This window comes from Lagopus muta, chromosome 15 (genome assembly GCF_023343835.1).
Source record: "Lagopus muta isolate bLagMut1 chromosome 15, bLagMut1 primary, whole genome shotgun sequence".
Lineage (NCBI taxonomy): Eukaryota > Metazoa > Chordata > Aves > Galliformes > Phasianidae > Lagopus > Lagopus muta.
In genome coordinates, this window is record NC_064447.1 from 2,693,278 (window position 1) to 2,721,239 (window position 27,962).

The 27,962-nt window shown below is 50.3% G+C and overlaps 1 protein-coding gene and 1 long non-coding RNA gene across 3 annotated transcripts in view; both read left to right on the plus strand.

Moving 5' to 3' along the window:
• Positions 1–1,603: 1,603 nt before the first annotated feature.
• The window catches only part of ADCY9 (adenylate cyclase 9), a 59,532-nt gene continuing 33,173 nt past the window's right edge, over positions 1,604–27,962 (plus strand). For both annotated transcript variants that reach the window (XM_048961736.1, XM_048961737.1), the window contains exon 1: positions 1,604–3,448. In XM_048961736.1, coding sequence (XP_048817693.1) covers positions 1,756–3,448 — 1,693 coding nt within the window. In that variant the 5' untranslated portion in view covers positions 1,604–1,755. The remainder of the gene's footprint in view (positions 3,449–27,962) is intronic.
• LOC125700684 (uncharacterized) lies at positions 21,633–24,644 on the plus strand. Its single transcript, XR_007380016.1, has 2 exons — positions 21,633–21,746; positions 21,961–24,644. It is a non-coding gene; the product is annotated as an uncharacterized LOC125700684 (long non-coding RNA).

Genomic DNA, 27,962 nt, shown 5'->3' on the forward strand with positions numbered 1-27,962 from the left:
GAGGTGGAGGTCGGCCTCTGCTCCTGGGTAACAGCGATAGGATGGGAGGTTGCAAGCTGTGCCTGGGCAGTTCAGGTTGGGCGTTAGGAAATGTTCCTGCTCAGAAAGAGCGGTGCTGCAGTGGCACTGCTGCACAGGAGTGATGGGGTCACCGTCCATGGAGGTGCTCCAGAACTGTGGGGATGTGGGCATGGGGGGGTGGGCTGGGGTTGGACCTGGGGATCTGAGAGGCCTTCTCCAACCTGAATGACAACTATTCTACACTTTGGATGTTGAATTAAAGCCCACGTTTCAGTACTAAGATACAATAGTGTCAGCTTTTCCTACACTTTGCACAACCAATGCTTTACTTAACAAGGGAACAGAGCGAAGTCACGACTTGGTTCGTGCCAGAGGGAAAACTCACGTCTCTACCTGGAAGAACACCCACCCCGTTCTTCTTAATGACACCCTGAGGCACTCAGCAACCGTTCGGGCTCTAATGATTCCCGAGTTCCCTTCTTCCTCCCCGCACACTTCAGGATTCCTTCACGAAGTACTGAAAGCTCGTTTGGGCGAATCGACGGCCGCTCCCAGGGGAGCCCGAGGCAGGCCGCAAGCGACAGCGCCCAGCTCGGCTGAGCCGGGACGGGACGGCGGCGCCACAGCCGAAACAAAACAACGACCGCTAGCGACGGGGCTGCTCGGTTATGGATCGCCTCGGCGGCCGAGCGCGTCAGGAGACGAGAACACGTTCCAAAAGAACGCGGCACGTTCCGCACCGTCGCTCGGCTCCGTATTAAGGACGAGCGCAGGCTGCGGTCCCTGCGCCGCGCGGTCCCGAGGAAGCGGAGCACGGCCGAGCCAGGAGCGGCGCGGGGCCGTGCGGGACGGGGCGGAGGGCAGCGCCTGGGAGGAAGAGATAGCGCGGCGCGGGGCGCGGCCCCGATAGCGGCAGGCAGGACGGCGGGCGGGCCGTAGGGCTGCGCCGCGCGCCTTCCCCGCCCCGTTAGCTCGGCGCGGCCCCGCGGAGCCCCGCGCGCCGCCCGCAGCCCGTGACAGCCGCCGGCGGAAGGCGGTGTCCGCCCGCGCCGCGCTCCGCCGCGCCTGAGCGAGCGTCCCCGCCCGCCGCCTCCTCCTCCTCCTCCTCCTCCTCCCGCTCCGCTCCGCTCCGCGGCTCCCGGCGCCGGCACCACCCCGCGGGAGGGGAGCGCGGCGGCGGCCCCGCGGCGGCGGAGGGTCCGCCCAGAGGCGCTCGCTCGCCGCCCGCGGCGCCAGGAACGCGCGGCTGCGGGGCCCGAGGCCCGGCGGCGGGGGGCGGCCGGTGGGGCAGTCCCGGCGGGCGGAGGCGGCGCGGCGGAGTAAGGGCGCGGGGGGAAGGGGGGGGAGCGGCGGGGGCCGGCCCGGCCGCGAGGGGAGCGCTGCCCGCACGGCGGCCGTTGGCGCGGAGAGGAACCGGCGGCGGCCGACATGGAGGAGCGCGCCCCTCCCGGCGGGGGCCCGGCGGCCCCTCCGCGGCGCTGAGCGGCCGTCCGTCCCGCCCCGCCCCGGCGGCGGGCGGCGGGCGGCGGCCCCGCGGGGCGCCCGGAGGCGCGCGAGGCGGCGGGACTATGCGGGGCTGCCCGCGGCCCCCGGCGCTGCGTGCCCTGCCCGGCCGGCGGCGGAGCCCTGCGGCGCTGCCCGGGGCGGGAAACTGAGCGGCGGTCTCGGCGGCCCTCCGCGCTCCCGGCCCCGAAGGATCCGACGCGGAGGAGCTCCTCGGGAGGGACCGACAACATGGCTTCCCCGCCGCACCAGCAGCTGCTGCATCACCACAGCACCGAGGTGAGCTGCGACTCCAGCGGGGACAGCAACAGCGTGACGGTGAGGATCAACCCGCGGCAGCAGCAGGGCTGCGCCTCGGCCAAGCGCTGCAAGTACAGCATCTCGTCCAGCTGCAGCTCCGGGGAGTCGGGGGGCGCCCGGCGGGCGGGCGGAGGCGGCGGGCCCGGCCCGCGCCGGCAGAAGAAACTGCCGCAGCTCTTCGAGAGAGCCTCGTCCCGGTGGTGGGACCCCAAGTTCGACTCCACCAACCTGGAGGAGGCGTGCATGGAGCGCTGCTTCCCGCAGACCCAGCGCCGCTTCCGCTACGCCCTCTTCTACATCGGCGTGGCCTGCCTGCTCTGGGGCATCTACTTCGGCGTGCACATGAGGGAGAAGCGGATGGTGTTCATGGTGCCGGCCCTGTGCTTCCTCTTGGTGTGCCTGGCCTTCTTTGCCTTCACGTTCACCAAGGCCTACGCCCGTCGTTACGTGTGGACTTCGCTGACGCTCACGCTCCTGGTGTTCGCCCTGACGCTGGCCCCGCAGTTCCAGGCCCTGGATCCCCTGTCGGGGAGCGGTGATGTGTCCAACCGGACGGCCCCGGCCGCTCCCGCAGACACCTGCCTGTCGCAGGTGGGCAGCTTCTCCATGTGTGTTGAAGTGCTCCTGTTGCTCTACACGGTGATGCACTTACCCCTGTATCTGAGCTTGTTTCTGGGGCTGTCCTACTCGGTCCTCTTTGAGACCTTTGGGTATCGCTTCCGCGATGAGAACTGCTTCACGCCGCTCGGAGGTGGCGTGGTTTACTGGGAGCTGTTGAGCAAAGCCTTCCTTCACATCTGCATCCACGCCATCGGCATTCATTTATTTATCATGTCCGAAGTCAGGTCCAGAAGCACGTTCCTGAAGGTGGGGCAGTCCATCATGCACGGGAAAGACTTGGAAGTGGAAAAAGCCCTGAAAGAGAGGATGATTCACTCTGTTATGCCCAGAATAATAGCAGATGACTTAATGAAGCAGGGCGATGATGAGAGCGAGAACTCCATCAAACGTCATTCCACCTCGAGCCCCAAGAACAGAAAGAAGAAGCCCTCCATCCAGAAAACCCCCATAATATTCCGGCCTTTTAAAATGCAGCAGATAGAGCAGGTGAGCATTCTGTTCGCAGACATTGTTGGCTTCACTAAGATGAGCGCCAATAAATCTGCCCACGCTCTGGTGGGGCTCCTCAACGACCTCTTTGGGCGCTTCGACCGCCTGTGCGAGGACACTAAGTGTGAGAAGATCAGCACGCTGGGGGACTGCTATTACTGCGTGGCCGGCTGCCCGGAGCCACGGGCCGACCATGCTTACTGCTGCATCGAGATGGGCTTGGGCATGATCAAAGCCATTGAGCAGTTTTGCCAGGAGAAAAAAGAAATGGTCAACATGAGAGTCGGCGTCCACACCGGGACGGTGCTGTGCGGCATCCTGGGAATGAGGAGGTTCAAGTTCGACGTGTGGTCCAACGACGTCAACCTGGCCAATCTGATGGAGCAGCTGGGGGTGGCTGGGAAAGTCCATATTTCGGAAGCTACTGCGAAATATCTGGACGACCGTTATGAAATGGAGGATGGCAAAGTGACGGAGCGGGTCGGTCAGAGCGTGGTGGCTGACCAGTTAAAAGGTACGTGCTGTTGTTTTGTACTCGGCTCTTGTTTTTCCTTTTACAAGGGAATATATTTTCCCCAGTGCGTGCTTTGGGCTTGTGGACTTGCAGATTGAACGTGCTGTACGCGTATGTCGGCGTGCTGGGGATCAGCGGTGCTGAAGGAGTTTTGGAGAGAAGGATGTGGTGATGAGGCGCGTGAAGGAGCTCATGCCTTTTTTTGGGGAGTACTCAAAGCACTCTTTGACTTCAAAACTCCTTTAAACTACTTGTGAGCATGTAGCATTGTAGGGAGGAGAAGGTGAACGCGCTTGCTGTCTGCAAGAGGTTTTTGTTGTGCTGTTGTGTCATCCTTCAGTGCAGTAAATAAACTTGTTAATTGACTTCATGTGCCATACATACAGCATATGTGTTTGGTGAAATTATGTGCATCTGTGAAAAGTTTGTTGGCACCGAAAGAGTTGGGACTGCGGAGGCACTTGGGAAAGCTGACAGCTGGATTCGCAGAACGCAGCGAGCGCTGCGAGTTTGGCAGTTTGATAGCGAGTTGTTACGGCTCAGAGTGACGCTGGAAAAAGTTAGTGGGGTGGCTCAGCGTGCTGGCAGATGCTGTGCTGTCTGCAGCTCCGAATGAAACTGCAGATTGGTGATTTGGACAAGAAGCTGGGGATCAGTTGGCTCCTCGTAGGGCTGGAGTGAGGGGCTGGTGATCACTTCTCTGCAGAGCACTGTCTTTCCAATGAAACTCCCGGCAGAGCTTGTGGCACAGAGCTGCACACGCTGGCCCAGCTCCCTCTGGAGCTGCCTGCCCCCATGGCCGTGCTGCTGGCTCACAGGGGTGTTTGTCCCCGGTCATAGAAAAGTGAAAACGAGCACGGAATCTCGTTAGAATCTTGTGTAGCAAGCCCTTAAACAGGGCGTGAGTTTGTTTGTTCTGTTTATAAATGTACACCCTTCTATAGGGAAAGAATGGAAAATGGCGTGGAAGGAACCAAAGGAGTTGCAGGAGAACGTTGTGGGTGGGGGAGGGAGAGGTTTGGGGCCGTAAGTACGGGACGAGGCCAAAGTGGCTGCAGAAAGGTCAGCAAATGAGGACGGGCAGAGCGCCGGGAGCCACGGCAGCGCTCGCCTGGCAGGTGCTGCTGGGGGTGTGACACAGAGACTTATTTTTGGGGAACGAGCTGTGTGCATGCAGCACCAGCATGAAATGAGGCTCGTGGGGAGGACAAACATCCACACGGATGCTGGCGGCTGGGAGCCGTGGAGCCGCAGCAGATGTGTGCGCTGGGGTTGAGCTTTGTGTTTGACTTCTAAAAATACAGATTTCTTTGAAATGGGTCGACGCCGATGCGTACGTGTGGAGTGTGCTTTGGAGAAAAAAGGCTCAGCTGTGATCTCTCAGTTAGCCCAAGCTGAATTTTGCCTTTCTGGCGACAAACAAAATAGCATCAACAACAGATTTCTGTACTGATTGTAGAGAAACAACCCTGCGGTGTTTAAACTCTTCTTTTCCTTCTTCCATATGACTTTATGGCTAGATGCAGTGAAGGGCTGGCAGCAAGTGAAATTAAGTGTTTTTGCTAAATTTATAGCTGTGCTCAATGTCATTCATCACAGTGACGTGAATGGACTTGTGGAGACTGACGGTACTGCTCTGAAATACTTGCGTGCATTTGTCCGTGTTTTCTAGGAGACCACAGGAGCACTGCGTAGAGCAGTGGTACCCTGTGCCAGCTCTGCTGCTTCTTGATCCTTCTCAGACTTCAGTTCTTGGTTGGGTTTCCTGCGAGCAGGCTGCTATCCCTGCAGCATGCTGATGCAGCTCAGGCAGCTCCGTTGCCTTACTGTTTTCCCTGAGCATTAGTTGATAGCAGCAGCAGAACAGAGGAAGTTTGTTGTGGTTAATTATGTCATGTGTCTTATTCTTTTCAAGTATCAAAGTGCTGCAGAGATAACAGGCATAAGCTTTATTTCCCTACCAACACTTCACTTCTCAGCTTCCTTTCAACCTTTGGTATCTTAATGATATCCTATTTTTTATGTCGTGTGCCTGGTGAATTATCTCTTAATTGCCTGTGCTGCCGTTGCTGCTAGCTGAAGCTGAGCCAGCATTGCCAAGCCAGCTCTTCCTCAGCAGCGTGGGGTGCTGAGGGCTCAGGGCTCATGCTGATGTGAGCTCTGCCCTGGGTTTTGGGACATGGTACAGCGGTGGCAGAGGTGCCTGAGTCATCCTCCTGCTGCCCTGCCTGTGTTTGGGAGGATGCAGGACATAACTCAGTTTCTCTTTCTTCATGTTGCTTTGAGGGTCATCAGAGTTTCTAGGTTGAAATTATGTTTTCTTCCCCCTTTGGCTGATAAATGATAGGATGCTTCCATGTCTTCTTATTTCGAGCAGCAGGGCTTCTTGCCCCACCAAACTTGCAAGGACAAACAGCCACTGACGGCCTTGCAGCGCTTGCCCATTTCTGTCTGCTGTCACTGTGAGATTGCTCAGCCCTGCTGTCCGCACTGCACCTCGTCCCCATGGAGGTGATGGAGGCACAGGGGAGCAGTGTTGCTGTGATGTCTTCTATGGATAAACCCCAGAGCCCACTTTGTGTCTTTTGCTGTAGCATTTCAGACAATTTGCATTTTCTGTTTTCTAGCTAAGCTTCCCAGCAAATAGATTTATTGAGGGCTATGGGAGATAGCAAGAGTCACATAATACATGAGACGATGACATTAACGTGTCCCTTCTGGGCTCCTCTGTGGAGTCAGAGATCTCCTTTCAGGATATAAAAAGTCCTTATGGAAATGTTGTTGTTGTGCTCTTTGTTGCTCCATTTCTTCTCGTCTGTTTGCATTTCTCCCTCTTGCTGCTCAGGAGGTCACGCTCACTGTTTGCCAGCCAGCCGCATTCCCAGAAATACCAGGGTCACCGGCGTCCGGTTTTGAGCACTCAAAATGCATGAGCATCTTGGGGAAGAATGCTGGCTCTGTTTATGGAGCATCGTGTGACAGAGCCGTGGTTCCATTTGGGAGGTGTGTGTGTGCTGTTAGCCTGGTGCAAGTCACTGTTGTCAAAGTTCCCCCCACATTCATGGCTGTTGCACTAGGCAGCTCCTTGCCCAGGCTGTCTCAAGCTGAGCAGCCAGCTTGTCATTTTTACACCATCTGAGCTATTCGCTGCTGTTATTGAGGCAGGAGTTCGTGGAATCACTGGAGAATCATGGAACGGTTTGGGTTGGAAGGGACCTTTAAGGTCATGTAGCTCCAAGCCCCCTGCTGTAGGGATCTAGGTAGTTGAATTTCCTCAGAATATTGCCTGATAGGATGAAGGGGCTTCTGAAAGTAAACGTGGTTGGTTTTGTTTGTGTATTGGTGCTCATCACCTTCAGTGCCAGGCAGAGAGACGTGGAAAGATGAACTTCTCCCAATGCTGAAGGATGTTTGCTGGGTGGCTCTTCAACCAAGACCAAGTGGAAAAATACCTCTGTCTTGAGAGGACTCACCCCTAAGCTGGTTTGTTATTTAGGGGAAACTCATCTGTTGGCTTTTGAGGCTCTGAGTTCTGATCGCCGATTTCCAACTGCAGGCAGTGAAAAGCCATGTGTAAGCCCTGTCCTTGCACGGGACACAGCCTGGCTCTGTGATGGTGTCTGCAGAGGTTTTCTACTCTGGTTCTTGGGCTGCCTGAAATATCGTTGTTGACATGCAGGCTGGTGCGCTGCAGCTCACAAGCCTGAACTCCCTGCTCTCTATGTACTCCATTCAGTCATCAGAGGCATGTGAGGGACTGTTGGAATGGAAGAGAACTTTCTATTCTTTAAGTGAAACCCTTCATATTGAGGGTTATCAGGGGGAAAGATTGACGGAAAAGACAAAACACAGCGAAAGACACATAATTTATGTTCATCTCCTGTCATGACGGATGTGTGATTTGAATAGATTATTTTAAACTCCTTCCCCCCCCCCCCCTCCAGTTATTTCACAATCTGAGCTTCGCTTTTCCCTCTGGCAGGTGGAAGATGTAAGAACTTCCTTCCACAGCTTTAAAGCACCACTTCCATTGGGATTTCATGGCTCTGTAGGTTGCTGTAGAGTGTCAATTTGGTGTATTAGAGCTGTTCTCCCCGCTCTGCAGTGTGTGGCTCTCTGTGCCTCCATCCCTGCTGGCTCTGTAAGGAGAGACAGCGACTCCTGCTTCCGTTGCAGCTGACACTTGAAAATTCCCTGCTATTTTTAGACCATTTTTGATCTCACTTCTGTCCTTCAAAAAGAAGAAAAATAACAATAATCCCAGCCTTTAAATGTTGAACATCCAGCGGGAGCTGCTGCTGTGGGGCCGGCTCATCAGCACTGCCACATTAACACTGTAGTGGACTCTGACCTACCTGCCGTGGGGCAGCCCTGCAGGAGTCGGTTGGAACTTGCCTTGAGGCTGTGCAGGGTGTGCAAGTGCAGCTGCTTGCCGTAGGACTGCTGAGCCAAGAGCCTCTGTGCTGCCTTCAACCCAGGCTGACAGCGCTGAACACATTTTCTCTTTCCTTCTTTCCAAAAATGTTTTAGCCTTGCAGTGCTCAGTCTCCCAGTATGAGGCTGTAGGGAAAGACAGGTTTCTTGGTTCCAATATGTTCCAGCTGTTTTCATTAGGCAAGCATCCCTCGGGTTCAAAGTGCTCCTTCAAACTTCTAGGTTTGTATTTGCTCCAATAACTTAGGTGGGAATTCTTTGCAAACCATTTAAACACCCATAAATATGTGCTACAAGTCTGACAGCGCTTCTCGTTCCTTGTGTTGCACTGCTCAAGCTGTTGTCTTCAACCACTGCTGAATCTGTTGTCTTCAGCTTGCTTGATACATTTGGAGATCACGTTATGGTCATGAAATAGCAATAGCACTGCTGTGAGAAAAATCCTCCAAATTGGAGCAGGGAAGAGGAACTGGCAGGGATGTCAAGTCTGCTGAAGAGGTAATGGGACCTTATGCTTTCAGAACAGGAAGAAGGAGGAGAGAAGGAAAGGAAAACCAGTTAATAATCAATACCATCTGTAGTGGAAATGCTAAGTCATGGCCTGAAGCAGTGATTGAGCACCTGGGGGGAAGGCAGGGCCAGCCCAGGGGAGCTCAGGTGCATGCAATGTATTGAGTGACTGGAAGGGCTGGGGCCAGGATCCACCCCTTTCCAGCCCTCATTTAAGGGTTGGCAGTGGAGGTGAGGGTGTTTGCTGGAGTTCCCTGCCTACCTGAGGTTTTCCAAGGGTAAGCTGACTGTTTCCTTTGTGTCTGTGCTCACAGCTGCTGCACTTGGGCTTATCCTGACTTGCTGTAGTCTAGGGCTTTGCTACCCCTCTGCATAATGCTTATTCCTAATGCATGGAATAGAATTAGCTGTTCTCTGTATGCTATGTTAGGTATACTAGCTCCCTTGTAGTTTTTGTGTAGCTGTTCCTGAGTCCAATTGTTGCAGTTATTTATTTGAATTGCTGTTTAATGGCCACGTGAGGTCCATCCCACGAGGTACGAGGCATCTTTATCCTCTGACCGACTTGGATGGGACTGCAGCAGATAGATCTGGAAGTGCTGTGCCACAGCCAGTGTTATGGACAGGATGTCATGAGGAAATGCTGCTGCAAGGGCATGACTGCAGGGAGACCGGGTGTGCTGTTAGCTCTGAATATCCGCTGTTTGGACAACGGGAGCTGCGCAGGAGGGGAGTGCTTCTAGGAAGTCAGTGCTTGGGCTGCAGCAGCAGAAAGAGTGGCCACAGCTTCCAGGAGGGGGAACCTTGCTAAGAGACGTCCTGCTAGCAGCTCTCAGGCCTTGGCCTAGGACTTTGGTGGCTTTTCCCATCTATCGCTAGGCTTTAGAACTTGGTTCTTACTTAATAACGTTATGTAAAAGGCTTTTACTTGTTTTGCTTTCAGTCTGACTGTCGTCGTCTTGGGGCTAACATCACTCCTATGATACATTATGAAACAGATTTTATCACGTATGTACATGTAGGATACTAATGAGACAGTATGAATAATATTTGATGTTTGACTTGCTGCTTGGCACCAACTGGAAGCAGAGAGCTTTCTTAAAAATACCACACGAGGATGAGAAAATGTATTAATAGTCGTTTCATAATCCCAGTAAAGCATTTAAGAGGAGCACCCGCCACGCCTCAGCCCGGTTTCTGGAATCCGTAGCGATGGCTAATTGAATTTTTCTGCTGAGGATGTGAAGCGAACGTGTACGTCTGTGGTTATGAAACATCACAGTGCTGGAATTTGCCGTGGGCACAGAGCTGTAAACAGAAGGCCTGGAGTTGCTGCTGAAGTCACATGCACCCACCTCTGCGGGAAGCTTTGCTCACGCTTTGGTGTTCCATGGTAGCGTTTCCCAAGGGAGTTCAAAATCTTGATGGTGTGAAATGGCTGTGAGTTGTGGATGGTGTTTCAGTATGTGCACCCTGAGGGTGTTTCTGAAAATGCTCTGTGAGCTGAACCTCACATCTGGATCCATCCAGGGAGGTTTGGGTGCCCGTGGCCTCAGTGCTTTCCAGAAGTCATGGTGGGAATCCTTGTCTGGAGAGCTGTTTTGTTGCACAGAGGAGGCTTCCCTTCTGCTGCTTACTGTCTGAAAACCTTGAAGTCTCATTCCACAGGCTGCGTGTGACCTCCAAACCAAAGCAAACAGGAATGTGTCATCTAGAAATCCTGCCTGGTGAAATGATGGTGCAAAGCATGTCTGCCTTCTTTATTGTTTTTCACAAAAGAGCAAAAACAACCAAAAGACAACATTCAGTTCTGCTCTTTGCATACATACACTAACACTTCCATGTGTTTATGCTGGTTTGCCAGGAATCTCTCCAGTTTTGGTTTCAGTTTCTGTGATAGCTTGGCACCCCATGGCTTCTCCTTTCCCATCTGAAGGCTTTATGTTGCTGAATGTCATTGTGGGTGCAAGCACTGTCCCTGTTGTCCACCTCAATAGTCAGATTGTCAACGTGCTGCCTGGGGGTCTGTCTGTCTGCTGAAGAAAAAATACAGCAGCGCTTTGTTTGGGGTCTTTGATTATATTCCCTGTTTTGTATGGTTGTAAGATTGGTTTTCTTTGGCTGTTTGTCTTTTTTTTTTTTTATGGAGGCTTAGGAAGGTCAATACAAACATTTCTGTGGTAGATGGGTATTTTTTGGAAGAGAAGCTTTTTGTTGTTGAGCTTTCCTTTAGGAAAAGCCTGGATTAAGCAAATGGCCTTTGAACTTTGTGGCTGGACCTCCTCCACCCCACTGAGCTCCGAGTTTGGCTGGCAGTGTAGGTCCATGGAGTTGATGCCTTGAAGCTTCTGACCTGGCTGGGACCTTGTAGAGATCTCCTGTGCTCAAGGTGTCATGGGAGATGTTTCCATATCTGAGGTTTCAAGAGGTGACAGAGCTGGAAATTGTTTTAAAATGTAGAAGTAAGGTATTTCAGGTTTGGGTATATTTGCTTGTTAGGCTTCCACGCTTCATGTCCTTCTGTTCAGTACTGTATGTACAAACATTTTAGTGAACTGTGTTGTATTTGTATTTGGGGACCGAACTTGAGGGCTCTGATTTGACTTCTATGAACCTAATATTGGATGGAGTACGAAGCAGTTTGTTACAATACAGGCAGTGCAGCACTGCACAGGCTGCCCAGAGAGGCAGTGATGTCAAATCCCTGCAGACCCCCATGGTGGGGCTGGGTGGACTGCAAGCACTGATGGAGCTGTGGGTGTCCCTGTTCATGCAGGGGGGTGGGACAAGATGGCTGTTAGGGTCCCTTCCAACTCAAACCATGCTGTGACAATGGTATAAATGTCAGCTGTACATGGCTATGAGGACGTACAGCTTGAGTTTGAGTGAGCTAGGGCTGCAGCAGAGGCTGTGCAGTGCTGGGCTGTGCTGATGGCACGTTGTTTCTGACCCCTTTGCAGTAAGGCATCTGGTAATTCTCTCTCCGCACTGCTGCTCTGACTGGTAGAGGAGGCAGTGGCTTTTACCATGTTGTGTATATTGAAGAAAACCGCCTTCCAGACCCCGTATTTCAGGCTTTCTTGAAAGAAAATGACTCTATGTATAATGTGGATACTTTTATAGCTGAACCATAACAAACAGAGGATGAAATGTTACTCTAGAATTTCCCCTTTCTCTTGTCAGGGGATACAAATCAGCTGCAGAAGCAGGGTGCACGACCTGGGAATTCTGCCGTGCACTGTGTTGCTGCTGGGGGTGGGAGGGGATGCCCTGGTGGGACTGGGGCATGGCCTTGCTTTGGGAGCTGCCTGGAGGTTCTCCATACTTCCTTCCCCATCTGCAGCTGTGCAGTCCAGCCCTGGAAAACAGCTGCCAGCCCTTCATTGCAGTGGGTTAGTTTCTGATGTGCCTGCTCAATAATTTGCCTGTGGAGGAATGCCAGCTGTCATCGAACCCCAGCTACAGCTGCAGCCAGGGCTTGGTTGGTTGTGCTTTGTGCAGCTCCTTCCTGCTCCAGCAAAGCTGCTGCAGCACTTTGCTTCAGTGCCCCTGGTGCACTGCTATGTCACCTGTTGGTGGGATGCTGACCAGATGCAGCCCAAAAGTGTCACGGCAAAACGCGACGTGCCCAAACCACAATTCCTGCCTTGCAGTCTGCACTGCAGCTCTCACAGCAGGTTCAAATCCCATTGGTACTACAGTAAGTGCACACATCCCAAATGTGTTTGGAGTGGAGGAGACCGTGTGCCAGGCAGGAGCTCAGGGCTGGCTGGGAACTGTGCAGGAAGTGAGCTGCATGCTGTGCCCTGTTCTGCCTGCCCCTTGCTATGGTAGCAGTGATGCCTGACTCTTTCTGCAGCACTCTGCTTGGCACTCAGCTCTGTGCTCATGGTGGGAACCCAGTGTTCCACCTCTGGAAGGGAGAAGTTGCTGTCAGCGCTGTTTTCCAGTGTTTGGGTTTTTTTTTTCCCCTTTAATACAAAAAAGATAATGATTTATTCCTCCTACTGCAGCTTTACAGCAGTTTTGGAAAGGAGAGGACTTTTAAATGACATTTATTTGGGAGGAAGGAAGTGATTCTTTAATGGCCTAACATTTTCTGCTGCGTTTGGGGCGATTCGCGACATTTCCTGGAACAGAACTGAGCGTTTTGGATGCTGGGGACAGAAAGAGCAAACTGCAGCAATTCAGCTGAGATGCTTTCTGCTGCTCTTTCAGCATCCTCTCCCCCAAGGTACATCCTGAGACCTTTAAAACTCAGCAGAGCCTCCACTTGACCCATGCGTGGACTGACAGATCGGGTCAGTCTATTTACCCTGCTTGCATTGAGCTGTTTTGGATGCAGGTTCTGCTCAGCGTGGGGTGGTGCTGCTCCTGCAGTCCATGTCGAGGTGCTGGGGGTCCTCCTGGGTGCATTTCCCTTCTGATGCCTGGTCACTCCCTGCCTTTCCCAGGCAGCTGCTGTGTGCTCTGGGGAAGGACCCTGCTCCTGTCCGTCGCCTCCCCCCACCTGACAGCAGTTGGAAGGAGTTATTTTCAGGCTGGAACGTGGACCTTGGAGGAGCACCAGGCTCCTTTGTAAACAAACCCAGCAGTTCCCCCCCCCTATTGCAAATTACTTCGTACTTCTATTTACATCTCATTGCAGCCGATCTGATGGGAGTGCTGCAGTTTATTTCCTCCTTTTAATGTACTTTCATGTTCTTTACTCTTTGTTTGCTACTAATTCAAAAGGCTAAATTGCTGGGGTTGGGGGCAGGGGCTCAGTGTGAGCCCTAGCAGCATCTCAGTGCCATTTGCTGATGGCAGATATGTTGTGACATGGAGAAGGTAGGATTTTTGGTATTATAATATAAACCATTATAATGGCTTTTTGCTATAGAAATAATAGCAATATTGCTTTCAACCCATTTCTCACATGCTTCCCAAGGCCCCATAGCACCGTGGCAGCTTCTCTGAAAATATTGCGGCTTGTTTAGATAAATGCTCACTGTTTGTTTTCTTTGTTCTCCTGCAACCAAAGATAAGCCCCGTAGGCATTATAGCAGCAAAATATGTTAACGGGACGGAAGCTGTGAAGGGGAAATAGTTATCCTAAGTTTTCTTTTTATCTGTAATTACCCATTAGATTTTATCTTGGGGGATGCAGCGAGGAGCCCTGTGCTGCCATAGGTGATGGGGGGAGGTGGAGAAAGGTGAGTCGGAGGGATGCTGAGATCTGCAGTCAGCCAACCAGGACAACACAAGAACCAGGGGGGTTCTTGTGTAGTCCTCAGTGTCATTTTTGGAGGTGCTTTGGATGCAAAGCCCAAAAACCCAGGAGCAGGGAAAGCCGATCTCTCTGACCTTATGTCAATGTTGGTGTCGCGAAACATTCTCAAATATTTTCTCTTCTCATTTTTATTTTATCGTTATCTGGTGGTGTGATTGTATAGGCTTGCTCACTGATAAGCAGATAAGTATGGTAAGTGCTCACAGCAAAGATTAAGAGAATAAACTTGATTGAGACAGAGTTGGCAAGTGGTGGAAACTGTGTGTGTGCGTATAGGAGAGTGTTCTCCAGGGTTGATGAGCCTAAGCTGGCAATAGCTTAGATGTAATGCCTCTGAGCTCTGGGGATGAACATCAGCTACCTGAGCTACCATTGTGTCGGCCGTTCCTTCATTGCAGGGAAGTGAAATAAAAATAGCTTAAAAAAACCACTTGCTTAATTTTTGGTTCCCTTCAGTTTTCTCATTAAGCTACACAAGGGCACATTTCACACTTAGAGCTGCAGTGTGTGTTTGCATCCAGTTTCCTCAGTGTATTTATTTTTGAGTTTGGAACTTGGGTCTTTTCTTTGGTTTTGTTCCACCTCTAATGTAGCAGTGCCACATCTAACCATTTAAATTTCTATTGCAAACCTTGTTGCACTTCAAACATTTTGTGTTGCACTGAGCTCTCGCAAGTCCTGATCTTACGTTTGCTGTCCCTGGTGTTTCAGTTGGGAGCCCATGAAAGCTCTGCCCTACCACACTTGGATCTACCTGCAGGTTGTGAACTCCCAAGTTTCTAACTCGCTTGGGAGGAAAAAGCAAACTCTAATTAGTTTTGCTCACCTCATTGGTGCTGTTTTGCTAGAAAGCGAGCTGTGCTGGGTGTGTTGCAGCCCTGACTTCTTGGGCACTGTCTCGCAGTTGCTGCTGCTCTCCTTCTTGCTTGCACTCATTGGTTGTGTTGTTTTCCCCTTTGCCCCCTCTCCTCTCATTAATGGAGCATCTACTCATGTTAAATAAAAAAAATAAAAGGGAAAATGCATGCATACAAGAGGCTGGTTCTTTTAACAAACACTGCGTGAGCAGAGGTTCTGCCTCGAGTTCGCCTTCTTGCAAAACTTCAACTTGTGCTGTTTCTTGCAGGGATGGTGGGCACTGTGAGTGAGGAGGTGCAGTGTGTGAGCTCTGTGTTGGTGGTGCAATGCAGGTGGTGCTCAGCGGCTGCCTGGATTTTGGCCTCCCTTCTTCACGTGGGTTAGGATTGTGGGATTACTTCTGCTTTCCAATTGCCAGTTGGAAAAAGTGTTTTAGCTTTAATAAAGCCTTAGAAACTATTTCCTTGCACGCCTCCAGCATCTTCACTTTCCCCATGCCTTTTTCCCTTCCTTCCAGCCCTTCCTTCCAGGTTTCCGCTCTGAGGCTGGAGATGGAAGGCACAAAAAGGGCCGGTGCAATGCCTGGGATGGCTGGAGGAGTGAGTGAGGTAATGGGAGCAGGCAGCTGGAAGGGGAATGGAAGCCATGCAGCAGAGCCTGCAGGTGGCCATTTCCTCCTTGCAGCGCTGCAGCCGCTCCATGCTTCAGGATGGGAGAGCTGAGGAATGAGCTGGAAGTTTGATCGGAAAGGGTCACAGTCATCCTTTTGATTTTATATGGGAGATGATCTGGAGCGTAACACAATCTGTGTTTTGGTGGATTGACAGTGAATCTCAGGGCTCTTCGTTCTCTAAAATCTACTTCAGAAGGTTTTAATAGCAGGAAAACTTAAAGATGTGATTATCAGTGGCAAAAGAAGCGGTGAGGATAGCTGTTCCTTCTTGGGAAGGAGCTGGCTCTGTTTTGCTCAGAGGCATCTGTAGACCTTTTCTAGCCTAGCAGATTTGTTTTACCTCTAGACTTAGGGGATCTGCAGTGAGCAAAACAATAAAGAAGCGTGATATCCAGCCTGGAGCATCTCTTCTGTACTTTGCAGCAAGTGAGGAATGGGAAAGGAGCAAGAGGAATGGCGATGGGCATCCCCATCATCTGCCAGGGCCTCGAGGCTGTGCCTGTGCCCACAGCAGCACTCAGCTCTGGGACTGCAAAAGGAAACAATTTCATGTTGAAATACGGCTGCCAAGCAGGCTGCTTTCTGGGAAGAATGTCCAGTAACTGCCAGTACAGCCCTGGGATGTGGTATGGTTAAAAGTGCAAACATTTCCTTGCCCTAACCAGGGTCATCCTTTCCAGGGCCGTCGGGCAGCAGGGTGGGACTCAGCCAGCCCACGGGTGAGCACCGTGCAGAGCTGTAAGGCCCAGGCAGAGGTTGAAAGTTCAAAATAGTTCTGGTTTCTTTAAATAATCTCTTACTTTATCACGCGGAAGAGGGTAAACAAATCTATTATTAAAAAAAAAGGTTCATCTCTGCAGTAGAAATCTATTTTAGATAAAAAGTAGCAAAGATTTTTTTTTTTTTCTTCATAGTTTACCTTGGGAGTTGTTTTACAGTAATGCTGTTGCCTTATTGCTGAGAGAATTTTAAGTACATATAAGCTCTTTAAATGATGCAAGAAAGCGATCTGTTGGCATATAATGCAAACTGAGTGAGTGGAAAAGTAAATATTTAAGGCTGACATATCGAAGTATAAATAGTGGTCACTGTGTGTAATGTCTTAATTGTAAAAATATTTCTCGAGCCCTGCTGGTAGGCACCGTGGCCAGTCCGAGAGCAGCACTGTGAGCAGCTGCACCGATATTTTGGGAAGCCTGGGATGGCTGCCATCTGCTGTGCCAGCGCTGGGCACGCGGCCCCAAGGCCCAGGGAGCGGGCAGGGAGCTGGTAGCCCTAGGAGCATGTCACTGCCCTGCGTTGGGCTTGGGCTGGCTGCCTGGTCCCATGGAGGAAAGTCGTTCCTGGGTGTTGAGTCAGAGGGCCTGAGTGGGACTGCGGGGTCTGTTGCCCTCGGGGTGCTGGGCTGCCTGCCCTGTGCTGGGAGCTGATATTGCTGGTCGTGGGCATCCCACTGGGCCGGGGCTTGGCTCTGCTGGCTCTTTGGAGGCTGATCTTTGCTGCTTGTGCTGTGCAGGATAAGAATGTTGCACCTGGAGCAGTTTAGCACCCACTGTGGGCCTAGCGTGGAACTTGCTGTGCTCCGCCGTTCTGTGGGCCAACGGTGGCCATGGTGCGATGGCCAGCGTGCCAGCAGGAGGGAACGTGGGGCTGTGAGAGGGACATGGGGGGAAGTGAGCTGGGGGTGGATGTGGCTGTGCCTCCACGTGGGCCCCCGGTGGTGCTGAGGCCCTGCAGTAGCTGCGCTGCTCCTAGCTGAAACCTGGCCCAGATGGAGCCAACCTGACATTTGAACTTCATGCTCAGCGTGCTCTGCTTTAGAAATGGTGTTACGGCGTCCTTCTGTTGAGCTGTTATCTTGGTCGCAGGTAATGCTCATCTGATTCCAGTGATGGCTGCGGCTAAGTCTGCTCTGCAGAGTTCATTTTATAGGTGAAAAAAATGGTTGGCTGAAAGTTGTGTGGAAGGGACAATGTGAGAGACCTTCCTGCTAAATTTCAGCTTCTCCAGCTTGTAGAAGATCAATTTTTGAAATGCAGGAGTTCAGTCCTGAATTGCAGTGCAGAAAAGGAAAGCACCAAAGCCATGGGAGCCTCTTGTGCTGAGCTGTGTGTCAGCAGCAGAACCTGAGGGTAAAGTGCTCCAGGGCTGTCTTCATCATTGCTCAAAGGCATTCAGGAAAGCCCTGCTGTACGTTCAGCAATAAGGGCTTGCTCTGCCAGTGCCACTGCAGTCTTGGTGGTGCCGAGGTGTTTTTTGTATTATCCTGATATAAATAACGTATTTAGCAGATTCTTATTCTATATGTTAGTTTGTAGCTCATGTATAGATGTATGTTGATGTCTAAATGTAGTTAACATTAATATATAGTATTGCATTATATACATTAATTCATACAACACAATGTATGATATATGTAAAGTGTATTATCTGCTACAATTATATAATTATATAATAATACTAATGCCTGAAAGCCTTATTGGAAGTCAAGAATGTTTTCTGAAGTTCTCTTCAAACATTAAAAAAAGAGAAAGCCCTCTATCCCTGTGAACTGTGCTTTAAGTAAATAAGGCAGATGCAGCAGAGGTGCATATCAGCCCCTTTGCTTATGGTATTCTTTTTGTCCTAATTTCATCTCTTACAGTCTGTTTGCAGTGTTTTGAACTACTTGTGTACTTAGACTTAACATGAGCCAGCAGTGCGCTCTGGCAGCTTGAAAGGTAAATGGGATCCTGGGCTCCATCAGGAGAGGGGTGGCCAGCAGGGACAGGGAGGTGATTGTCCCTCTCTACTCGGCTCTTGTGAGGCCCCACCTGGAGTACTGTGTCCAGGTGTGGAGCCCTCAGTACAAGAAAGACATTGAGATTTTGGAAAGGGTCCAGAGGAGGGCGACTAAGATGATCAGGGGGCTGGAGCACCTCCCCTATCAGGACAGGCTGAGGGAGTTGGGCTTGTTCAGCCTGGAGAAGAGAAGGCTGCGGGGTGACCTCATTGCAGCCTATCAGTACCTGAAGGGAACCTACACCCAGGAGGGGAATAAACTCTTCAAAAGGGCTGACAACAGCAGGACTAGGGGAAATGGTTTTAAGTTGAAGGAGGGAAGATTTAGGTTGGATGTTAGGGGGAAGTTCTTTACTAGGAGAGTGGTTAGGCCCTGGAATGGGCTGCCCAGGGAGGTTGTGGATGCCCCGTCCTTGGACGTGTTCAAGGCCAGGTTGGACGGGGTCCTGGGCAACCTGATCTAAATGTGTATGTTTGGTGGCCCTGCCAGGCAGGGGGGTTGGAACTACATGATCCTTGAGGTCCCTTCCAACCCGGGTGATTCTGTGATTCTGTGTGATTCAGTGCATGTGGCTGCACGGGAATGAACTTTCAAACTCATGTAGATAGCTGCAGCGCATGGGATATCCCATCTTACATCTTATTGCAATAATCAGAAGTCGGTTAGAAATGTTTTTCTGGCAGGATGGATATGGTGCTGTGAGGCCTTTTCAGGCACTTGCTTGGTGCTCATTTCCATTCTCCTTTTGCCCAGTGAATGAGCTTTGTTTGACCACAGCGATGAGCATCCTCCAGATGTGTGACTGGGGAGTGCTGTGCGTAGCACAGAGGTGACTTGCTCATGCTGATTGCTCCATGGCTGGGACTGTTTACTCTGAGAATGGCTTAGCACCTTGTGTCAGGGTGAGTTTATCACGATTGTATTTTCTTTTTAACATACTAGGCTAGTTTGTTGTTAGAGCAAGTGCTAAGGAGGCAGGATGATGGATAACAAAGCAGTGCGTGCTGCTGTTCTGGCACGAGCAGCGGTTGGATGCTGCCCTGAGCATGGAGCTCCCAGCACAGGAGGCACGGCTTCATCTTTGTGAGTAGTTTGCACCTCTGTGTGCAGCAGCGTTAGCTCAGTGCGTGTGTTTTGAGAGCTTTCATACCAACAGGTTTCACAGGTTGCATGTAGTTAATTCTTATCCTGCAACAGTATCTTGAGCAAAAGCTTCATTCTTGCATTCCCCAGCAATGCTACGTGCTTCAGTTTGCATCTTAATTACGTGCGTGTGTCACTTCACAGCAGATGCTCTGTGGAGTAGATCCCTGTAAGTAGATTTGGCATATGCTCTCGTGATAGGTGAAATAGTTTGCATGCTCCCAGAACAGATATTTTCTGCAGCCCGTATTTGCAGTGATGGTAAGCAATGGGCTGTGTGGCCCAGCGCTCCCTGCTGAGCGTGAGCTGCGGCTCTTGGAACAGGTACCCTTGTGATTCAAAAATACCGAGTCCTTTCCAATGGCATTTTTTGTTGTTGTTTTAATACTCCAAAAAAGGGAATGATCAAAGTGCAGTCTGTTCTTTCCTGCCCTTCTAGATATACAAAACAGCTGCAAAGCACAATCAGCTATTGTAGTGATATGTGCCCGAGGTCTATAAATAGATGTAAAGCTTCGGCCTGAACTGCGCTGCTGGGAGGCCAGGGGATTTTTGCCTGGGGTTACTGAACATTCCCTTGCTTGTTTGTGGGTTAGAACCATAATTTCCTAGGCTGCTATATTCCAATTAAACCCGAATTCAGAAAGACTTTACCGTGAGGTCTTTACATGATTTCACTGTTTGCAGTTTTCTCAATCCCTGATGGTTTTCAACGTTTGCTTGCAAAACTCCACGTGCATTACAAATTTCTAAAGGAAAGCCTGTAAAATACAGGGACTAACCATTTAACCAGGGAGTATTGCTGTGATATACACCCTTAGAGGGAAGCTTCTGGAGATATGGTGAGTGGCAATCCAAATGCTGTCTCGTTGGGTTGAGGACCGGGTGCTCCTTCAACCTGGAGGTGTGCATGGTAGTGGAGATAAGAGCTTTGCTCTTTTGAACTGGAAAGCAGGCAGCTGCTTCGAGTGCACCCTGCCTGTCTGCAGAGAAAGAGCAGCAAAATCTGCGTGGCAGCTTCGGAGCTGTGAGAGCTGTTCCCAGGTTTTTAAGTTTGAATTCATCGTGTTAACTGGTGTTGGAATGGGTGCTGGGGACTTCTGAGACAGTGAGGGAAGGAAGGTGCTGGGGATAACTTGGGGTTTGTGCAGCCAACGTGCAGCTGAAGCTGCTTTGCACAGAGGTGACCAGGGTTCAGCTGCTCACTGGCTGCCTGTGCGCCCTGCTCCCAAAAAAACAACTGCTTCGTGTTGCTTTGTAGCAGCACCAGCATGGAGCAATGTTAGCTGTACTGCCCTGCTTTAAATTACCATGGAGGGAGTGATGAAAATCACTGCTTCGGTGTGTAAAATTGCAGCTCTTCAGGTGTAACCTTTGTGCTATGTACCAGATGAACCAGGTCTTCTCAGATCTGTGTTGTTTCAGCGGCAGGAGTCGAAATCCAGCTCATTGCAGCTTATTGGGAGTGGTTGGAAGGACTTTCTCCATGCAGGCCACTTGCTGAGGGTGTTTCACGACTCCTTCAGTACGTACTGATAATTTCGATGCAGATGGTCTGCATTTTGCATAGAAGTATGAGCCAGAAAGCAGAGTGTGGCAACAATGAGCAGTGGTGTTTCTGTAGCCAGCAGTAACTCCTCGAAGGAAACAGGTGGAAACTGGAACTGAAGATGTTTTAGTGCCTATTGCAGCACTCAGTCCCATGGAAGGTGGGATGGCTGTAAGGCTGCCATGCTGAGTTGCAGAGTGGGGCTAGGCTGTGGTTTCGGTCGGTTTGAGATTTACCCAAACTGAAGGAGTTCCTCTGAGCTGACTTGCTGTGACCTGTCCTTGTATGATCAGGGCATGAAGAGGGCTTTTGAAATATTATATAATGAAAACTAGGAAAATTCCCTTCTTTCTACAGCTTCACCTGCAGGATCCATGAAATCTAACCCAAGCCAGCACACAGCACGTCTTTGACTCCAGTAATTCCCCATGCGGCAGCTGATTGGCTTCACAGAATGGTGCAGGTTACAGCAGCCTCTGGAGCTCGTGGCCCCAAGCCCTGCTCCCAGGGATCTGCTTGGAGCTGCTGCTGCCCTGCCTGGCTGCCTTGGGAATATCTCTGAGGATGGAGATCCCACAGCCTCCCTTGTGCTCCTTTTTTTAGGGCATCGGGCAAAAATAGACCTCGATGTAATTGAGTAGAACCCAGTGTCTTTATTTATTTGCTTTGAGAGCAGCAGCTATTCTGTGTTGTCTGAAACCAGGCTTTTTTCCATCGGATTGTGTTTGATTCCTGGTGCTGCTCTGTTCCTCTGAGCCCCCAGAGCACCCACTGTGTGCAGCCCAGCCTGGCTGGCATGCTGCTGCTTGCACCCTCCCCTGTTTGAGTTGGCACACATTTGCCTGAGCTTGCTGTACCCTCCAGGAGATAAAGTGGCAGTCTGAAAGCAACACAGCCTTCCCCTCGAAAGATTCTTTGTTTTTTTTTTCTGCTACATTTTTTTTTTTCCAGGCTTCTTCCGTGCTTGCTGGTTTTTGGCCTCCTGGGGAAAGCGCAGCTCCTATGGGGATGTGCATTGTGCAGCCCCAGCTGAAAGACAAATGCTGTGCCTGTGCCAGGCTGCTGATGGGAGAGCAGGTTTGAAATAATCCATTTCCCTCTAAAGCAAACCACTTCTTATGCTTTTGACGTAGAAGATGAAAAGCACACCTCTGTTCAAAACCAGAGCTTGCTCCTTAAGATTCCGACAGCTTCATAGATTTTAAAAAAAGATTGCATAAGCTTCATGTGAGAAATTCTGTAGCACTGTGTGATTTCCATTTTCTGTATGTCCTTTGGATTCTCCGAACAGGACATCCAGTTGTGTAATGCCTTCAGTGGATGGCTGTGACTCAGTGGATCCCTCCAGTAACTATTAGGAAAGTATTTCCTTTCTCAGCTATAAGCTTATGTGCTCTCGTTCCGGTTTCCCAAGAGAACTGTGGTATGAAATCCCAGTGGCCTGGATCGATGAGAAATTACAATGTCCTTTTTTGGATCCAGCAGCTAATTGGAAAGAAGACATCGAATTACGGGCCAGTGCAAGAAGCTTGCTTTAGGTTGGGTTATGTGCTGTGCAGGAGGATTCTCTTCTCAAGTCTCCCTTCTCAAGTCTCATGCTCTGAGAGATGTGAATGGAAGTCTAGGAAGTGTCTGCATGGAGGCAAACCCACCGACCACACACCAGCCTGCAGGGCTCTGCCTGCCCAGTGGGACCCACAGCGTTGGTGGTGGGAGCTCAGCAAACCAGCACCTGAAATTACTGGCTGCATGGTGTGGGTGGGCTTTCCTTGCCCTGTTTGCCATAACTTTGGATTCTGCTGCCAAGAAGGTGGTCAAGATAAGCTCCAGTGGAAGACTGCTGTATTAGCATTGCATGTCTGTATGCTCTGCTTTAGAGTTATTTTCCTGGTGTTTCTAAGGTATCCTGTGTTGAGAAAAGTCTCTCCCCTACATGCTGCCCATGGCAATGACGTGTATTAAAAATCTCTTTTCTCAAGTTATTTGTCTAATTTTTAGCTTTCTAATGACTAAACAAGTGTAACAAAGCTGATTAGATTCAGTCATTTACAAAGAGACTCTTCATTATGACATAAAGTTCTTCCATGTTGCTGCTGCTTCATGTTTCTGGCTAAGAATGAAGGATGTGCGAGTGCAGAAGATGGGAAGAAGTGCAGCCTCCCCAGGAGGAGGGGAAATGCCAATCAGCATGGAAATAACCCTGCAGGCAGAAACGAGGGGAAAGCTGAGAGACAGACTGGTGTGGTTGAGGATTTGGTGGTGGGGATTTGGGACATAAGTCCTGGATAACCTGACACTAACCTGAGCCTTGTGCTCTCTTTAAAGTCACTGTATGAGATCGGTGCCTTTATTGTCACCCTGTCAGTTCTTTAATTGCAGATTCCTGGAAGGAAGGCGTGCAAACTGAAAGCAGATTTTAATGCCATTGGTTTTCCTGTTTTGAAACTTCCCATGCATCTCTGTGAGTTTTGCAGCTGCCTTGTGATATTCCAGTTATGCAGCTGGTTCTAAAACAAGAGATGGGGCTGCTTAGCTTGGGGAGGTGCTGGAAAGTGCTGGCACTCTGTTCTGCAGTGCTCCCTCAGCATCAAATAGTGTATGCAGATGTGAAGGCAAGAAAAGGCATTCCCCTCATTCAAGCAGGCTCAGTGTTTCTTAGATTAGATAACAGGTAATTCTTTTTTGTTTTCAACCCGAAGTTATCAGTTGAACCAAAAAAAAAAAAAAAAAGCAGTTCTTTGTGATGAATAAGCTAAAAACCACTGTGATTCATCACGTTTCTCTGAAACCCTGATCCCTACCCTCAGGCAGGGAGCAATCCCGCAGAATGCCTCGGTCTGCATTGAGGAATTTTGTTTTTGAATGCCTGGGTCATGGGGGGGGGGGGGAATGCTCAGCCTTCCTTGGGCTTCTGTCAGTGTTGCTTTCCTACGTAGGCGTTGCTGGGCTGGGGATGTTGTGTTTGTTCCTGTGCTTTCACCTGAGTTTTTAGGTTGGGTGGTTTTTAGCTTCTGTCACAGGTCTGGACAATTAAATGTGCAGTTTCGTATGAAGCTCGCTCTGGAGGCCCAAAGTGAGATCTTTTCCCTGTATCCTCTGCACTTCACATTGAGGTGATGCTGAAGCTTCTTAAAAAGCCCCGTTCAGCAAGGAGGGATTTCAGCTGCAGGTACAGCACAGCGCTGGCCCCAGCTGCCAAAACCACGCTCAGGGGCTGATGCACTCATTCCCAGCTTTTAACAGAATTGTATCAAAATATCTGAACGTAGTAAATGCAGTCATTTGAATCTTGGAACAAGTTGACCTTGTAAAATAAGAACAGGAACGTGCTTGAGTGTTGGGAGGCAGGATTAGCATCGAAGTACCTGCTCAGGAATTGTACATATTGCTTATTGAAGGGACTTTGCTTTGTCTATAAATGATTCCTGTATTTCACTGTAAAGCAGAAGAGCTCTGTTTTCACTTGCTTTTACTGTAACATCCCTAAATATGTGCTTCTATCTTTGCAAAACCATGAAGCACTCAGCATGTCCCAAAACTAGTCTTGTACACTGGTTTGTATCAGACTGCTCGGGTCAGTTCTAGCACGCCGTTATTTGTGCAGTGGTTCTGCAGATCTGAGGTGCCTCTTGATCGGAGCTGGAGGCTGGAGCTTTATTCTGGGGAGGGTGTTTGGATCTGTTGGTTAAGGAGGAGTGATGAGCTGCTGGAAAGGCTGATGCCCTGTGTCTGGGAGACTCAACACTCGCTATCTGGCAGCAGCAGCTCCTCAGCAGTGGTTCTCCAACGATTCCATCCTTTGTGCTGTGAATGCTTCATGCTTGGAATGTGCAATCAAACTGAAAACAGAGCTGTGTGGTGATGTGTGCTTACATGGTGGCAGCGCTCCTTTCTTCCCCACCTGACCTGTTTGCCATAACAATGTATAGGAGCTGCACAAAGTACCTCCTGCAGCACTGTTATTTGCATTTTATTTTTCAGTACTGAATTAGTAACCGTTTAAAACCCTGGACCATGTGTAAACAAGCAGTGCACGAGCTATTCATAACAGCTCACCTTGAATCACAAAAGCCTGCCCGTATTGCACAAGGCACGGTGCAGGGGTGGCACTGTGCCATGCCTGCACCCAGCAGTGCACCATCACTTCCATGGCTACCATGTCTGTTGCAGCCCACCTGCATGGGGAGCCCTGAAGGCAGCAGGGTTCCTGCAGCAGGCAACCCTGCAGGGGGAACAGATGGGCTTATCTGTGATCTGCAAACTTATTTCTTTAGATTTAATCCTCTGGGGGTGCTTATTCTATCTTCCTGAGGCTGACTTTGGATAATCAAATGAACAAACCTTTTCTCAGTGTCACTTGGGTGAATGCACTTTGGTCAAAGTTCGCACTATGTTCTCGTTGTCCAAAGGATGTTTCTGTCTTGTTCTTTCAGGTAAATGCTTGAGGGAATCTTCCTTGAGATACTGAGCAGGAGCAGGTAGGAGGGAGGCAGTGCTCACGATGCTTAGAGCTCTGCAGTGCCTTCCCTGCTGCAGTTATTGCTGCTTTCTGCAGAGGGAAGATGTGGCACAGCGTACCTGTGTGTACCCAGTACTGATGTGAGGGGGCTCATTCTTACCCCTAAGTGATGGATATTTGGGAACTGGCAAGTTAGAGCTCTCCTGTTTGTGGTCACAAGATCCCTGGGATGATCTATTTTTGTGACCTAAGCAAAAACATTGGAGCATGCTGTGTGCTTTCAATACCATTCGATCCGTTGCTTGGAAAAAACAATGATTAGAAAACAGCTGATGGGAATATTGCATCTGTTTGTTGTTGTTTTATTTTTCCTTTACCTTCTAAACATCAGGCTGCCATTTGTTACCAATTTCCAACCAGAAAGAAGTGGCATGAGCAGAGCCCATCAAGCCTCGGCAGGTTTGCCTGCCCTTCTCATTTGGCTTTGGTGGGTGCTTGGCAGCCAGCCTGCCCTCATGCTGTGCTGCATTGGGGAGCGACTGCCTGCCTGTGGCCCTGTCAGCACACAGACTGCAGCCATGTGACAACTGAGGCTTCTCAAATCTTGTTTGCTGCGTGCTCTTGTCTGGATTCTATTAAAACTCCGTTAGGACCAGGAGCCACAACAGCTCGCTCTGTTACCCAGTGCCTGGACAGGCTCGGTTGCATCACACTATTGTTTCGTACTGGAGTCCTTCCGTGCATTGTACACACTTGCTTTGTTTCCTTTCTAAAATACCCATCGCAAGGATAGGTGAAATTTTCCAGTGTGAAATTGCTGATGAGCTCCTAATTGCTTTCTGTCCGGCCATATTTTGGTTTAAAAGAAATCAGTTCCCATCCTTGAGCACCCTGGAGCTGTGGGAACTTTAGCTGGAGTTCCCTCTCTGCCCACCCCAGGCTGTGCTTGGATGGAAAGGAGTGCAGGGAGCCCACCTCCACCTCCAGGCCGTGCTGCTGGCTGCTGTGCCATTCCCATGGCGTGGCTGCTGGCAGCGATTGTAGGTAATACAGGGATGCTCATAACACTGGGATGTTATGTAGGAACTGCTGGGGCTCAGAGCGTGCTCCTGCCTTTGGTACCTTGAGCATCAGCCAGGAGTTCAGGTTGCCTGCTGCCTTAGCCGTGTGTTATTAAACCTTGGAGGTACTCTTAGAAAAAAAACACATTTACACAGTAAGTTTAGAACTGGAAGAAAATACCTTCTGGTATTAACCTTCTGTTAATGTGACCTCCTCACTTTTTCCTAAAGAAAGAGTTGCAGTGCACAGAAGAGGCATGTTGTGCCTCTGCATCCTGTACCCATCCCCTTCCCATGGAGCAGCCCCATTGGGCACCAGGCTGTCCCCAGAATTCTTTGGGTACGTTTTCAGAAAGCATGTTGGGTGTTAGGAATATTGTAATTTCTGAGGGCATTTTTCTCCCCTTTCCCCCCAAAGGAGCCAGGCTCCTGTGTGCATGGTTGACTCTTGCTGTGGTACCTGTTGGGTTCTGAAATGGCATCGTTGCTCACCGTGCTCATTCCTTCCCACAGGGTGGAGTGGTCAATAAGTGAAAAGTAAAACCAGTAAGATAATAGGAGATGCTTATTAATGGGTGTGATCAAATCATGGAATTTGTCTTTCTAAAGCCATCCCAGAGTGCAAGGCTGCAGCAGGTTGTACAGGAGAACTGAGTGGTGTGGGCACAAGGCAGAGAGCACATGGAGCAGCTCATCCCCAATACACGGCGTGTAGGGATGCCGTGCATCTCTGAAGGTTTGTGAGGAATCCTAAATAGGAATAGAGATCATGTGTTACCTGCAACTGTATTCATAAGCAGCCTGGATTCTTGTGCAGAGCACCCATTTCCCAGGCGGGACTACCAAATCCCCATCTTGCCTCTTGATGGAAACCTGTACTTTCTTTCCCTAAGCGTGGCAGGCAGTGTGCTGGGTGGGTAAACCAGCTGGGAGTGAGGTGGATGAGCTCTCACTGCCCACCCGTTGCTGCTGGCACGCTGTCAGCAGACCAGTGGAGCAGCAAGCGAGCAAAGGCAGCCCTACAAATGTGTTCTCTGTGTTCTGGTATGGGGCTCCCACTTACAGCTTGCAGATGTCAAGTACCAACACTGCACATGTGTTGTTGATCAGCATTTTCCAAGCCCGTTGCTGTCTGTTAGCTGATCAGAAGTGTTCTGCTAAACAAAGGTATAAGGAAAACTGGTTTTCCACAGCATAGAAGATGCCTCTGATTTCTCTGTCTCTTCCCAGTTCTTCTGGGATTACAAAGATAGGTTTGGCGTTTCCTTTTTGGGGAGTTTCTTTTGTATTTCCAGCCTGAAAAGTTCTGTTTCTTATTATCATTGTTTCTACTTTCCAGAGGCTTAAGATAACAAGTTGGCTCATAAATTCCATTCTAACTTTAGCCACAGGAAATGCTGCTCCATACATTCAACGTGTGCTGTTCCAGGTAGGCTGGTTTGTTAGAGTGCAAGCATCAGGGCTGCGTGCGTTGCAGCAGGATGTGTCCCATAGGTTTGTTGGGGGACCTGCTGCAGCCTTACAGCTTGCCAGAATTCAGGCTGTGCCTGTAAGTCTTTGTATCCTCGAGTCCTAAAACCCCAAATCCTAAGCAGGTTGAGCTGCAGAGGTACCACGGGCACACGGTGCTTCTGCTCTCACATCTCGGGAAGTTCAGTTGGCTGGAAGATGTTCTGCAGGGATATCCCACGTCCTGTGATCACACAGTTTGTATTTGCCAGATGCTTAGCAGCCCAGCTAAGGATGGCCCTCGGGCATTTGCTGCTTGCTTCA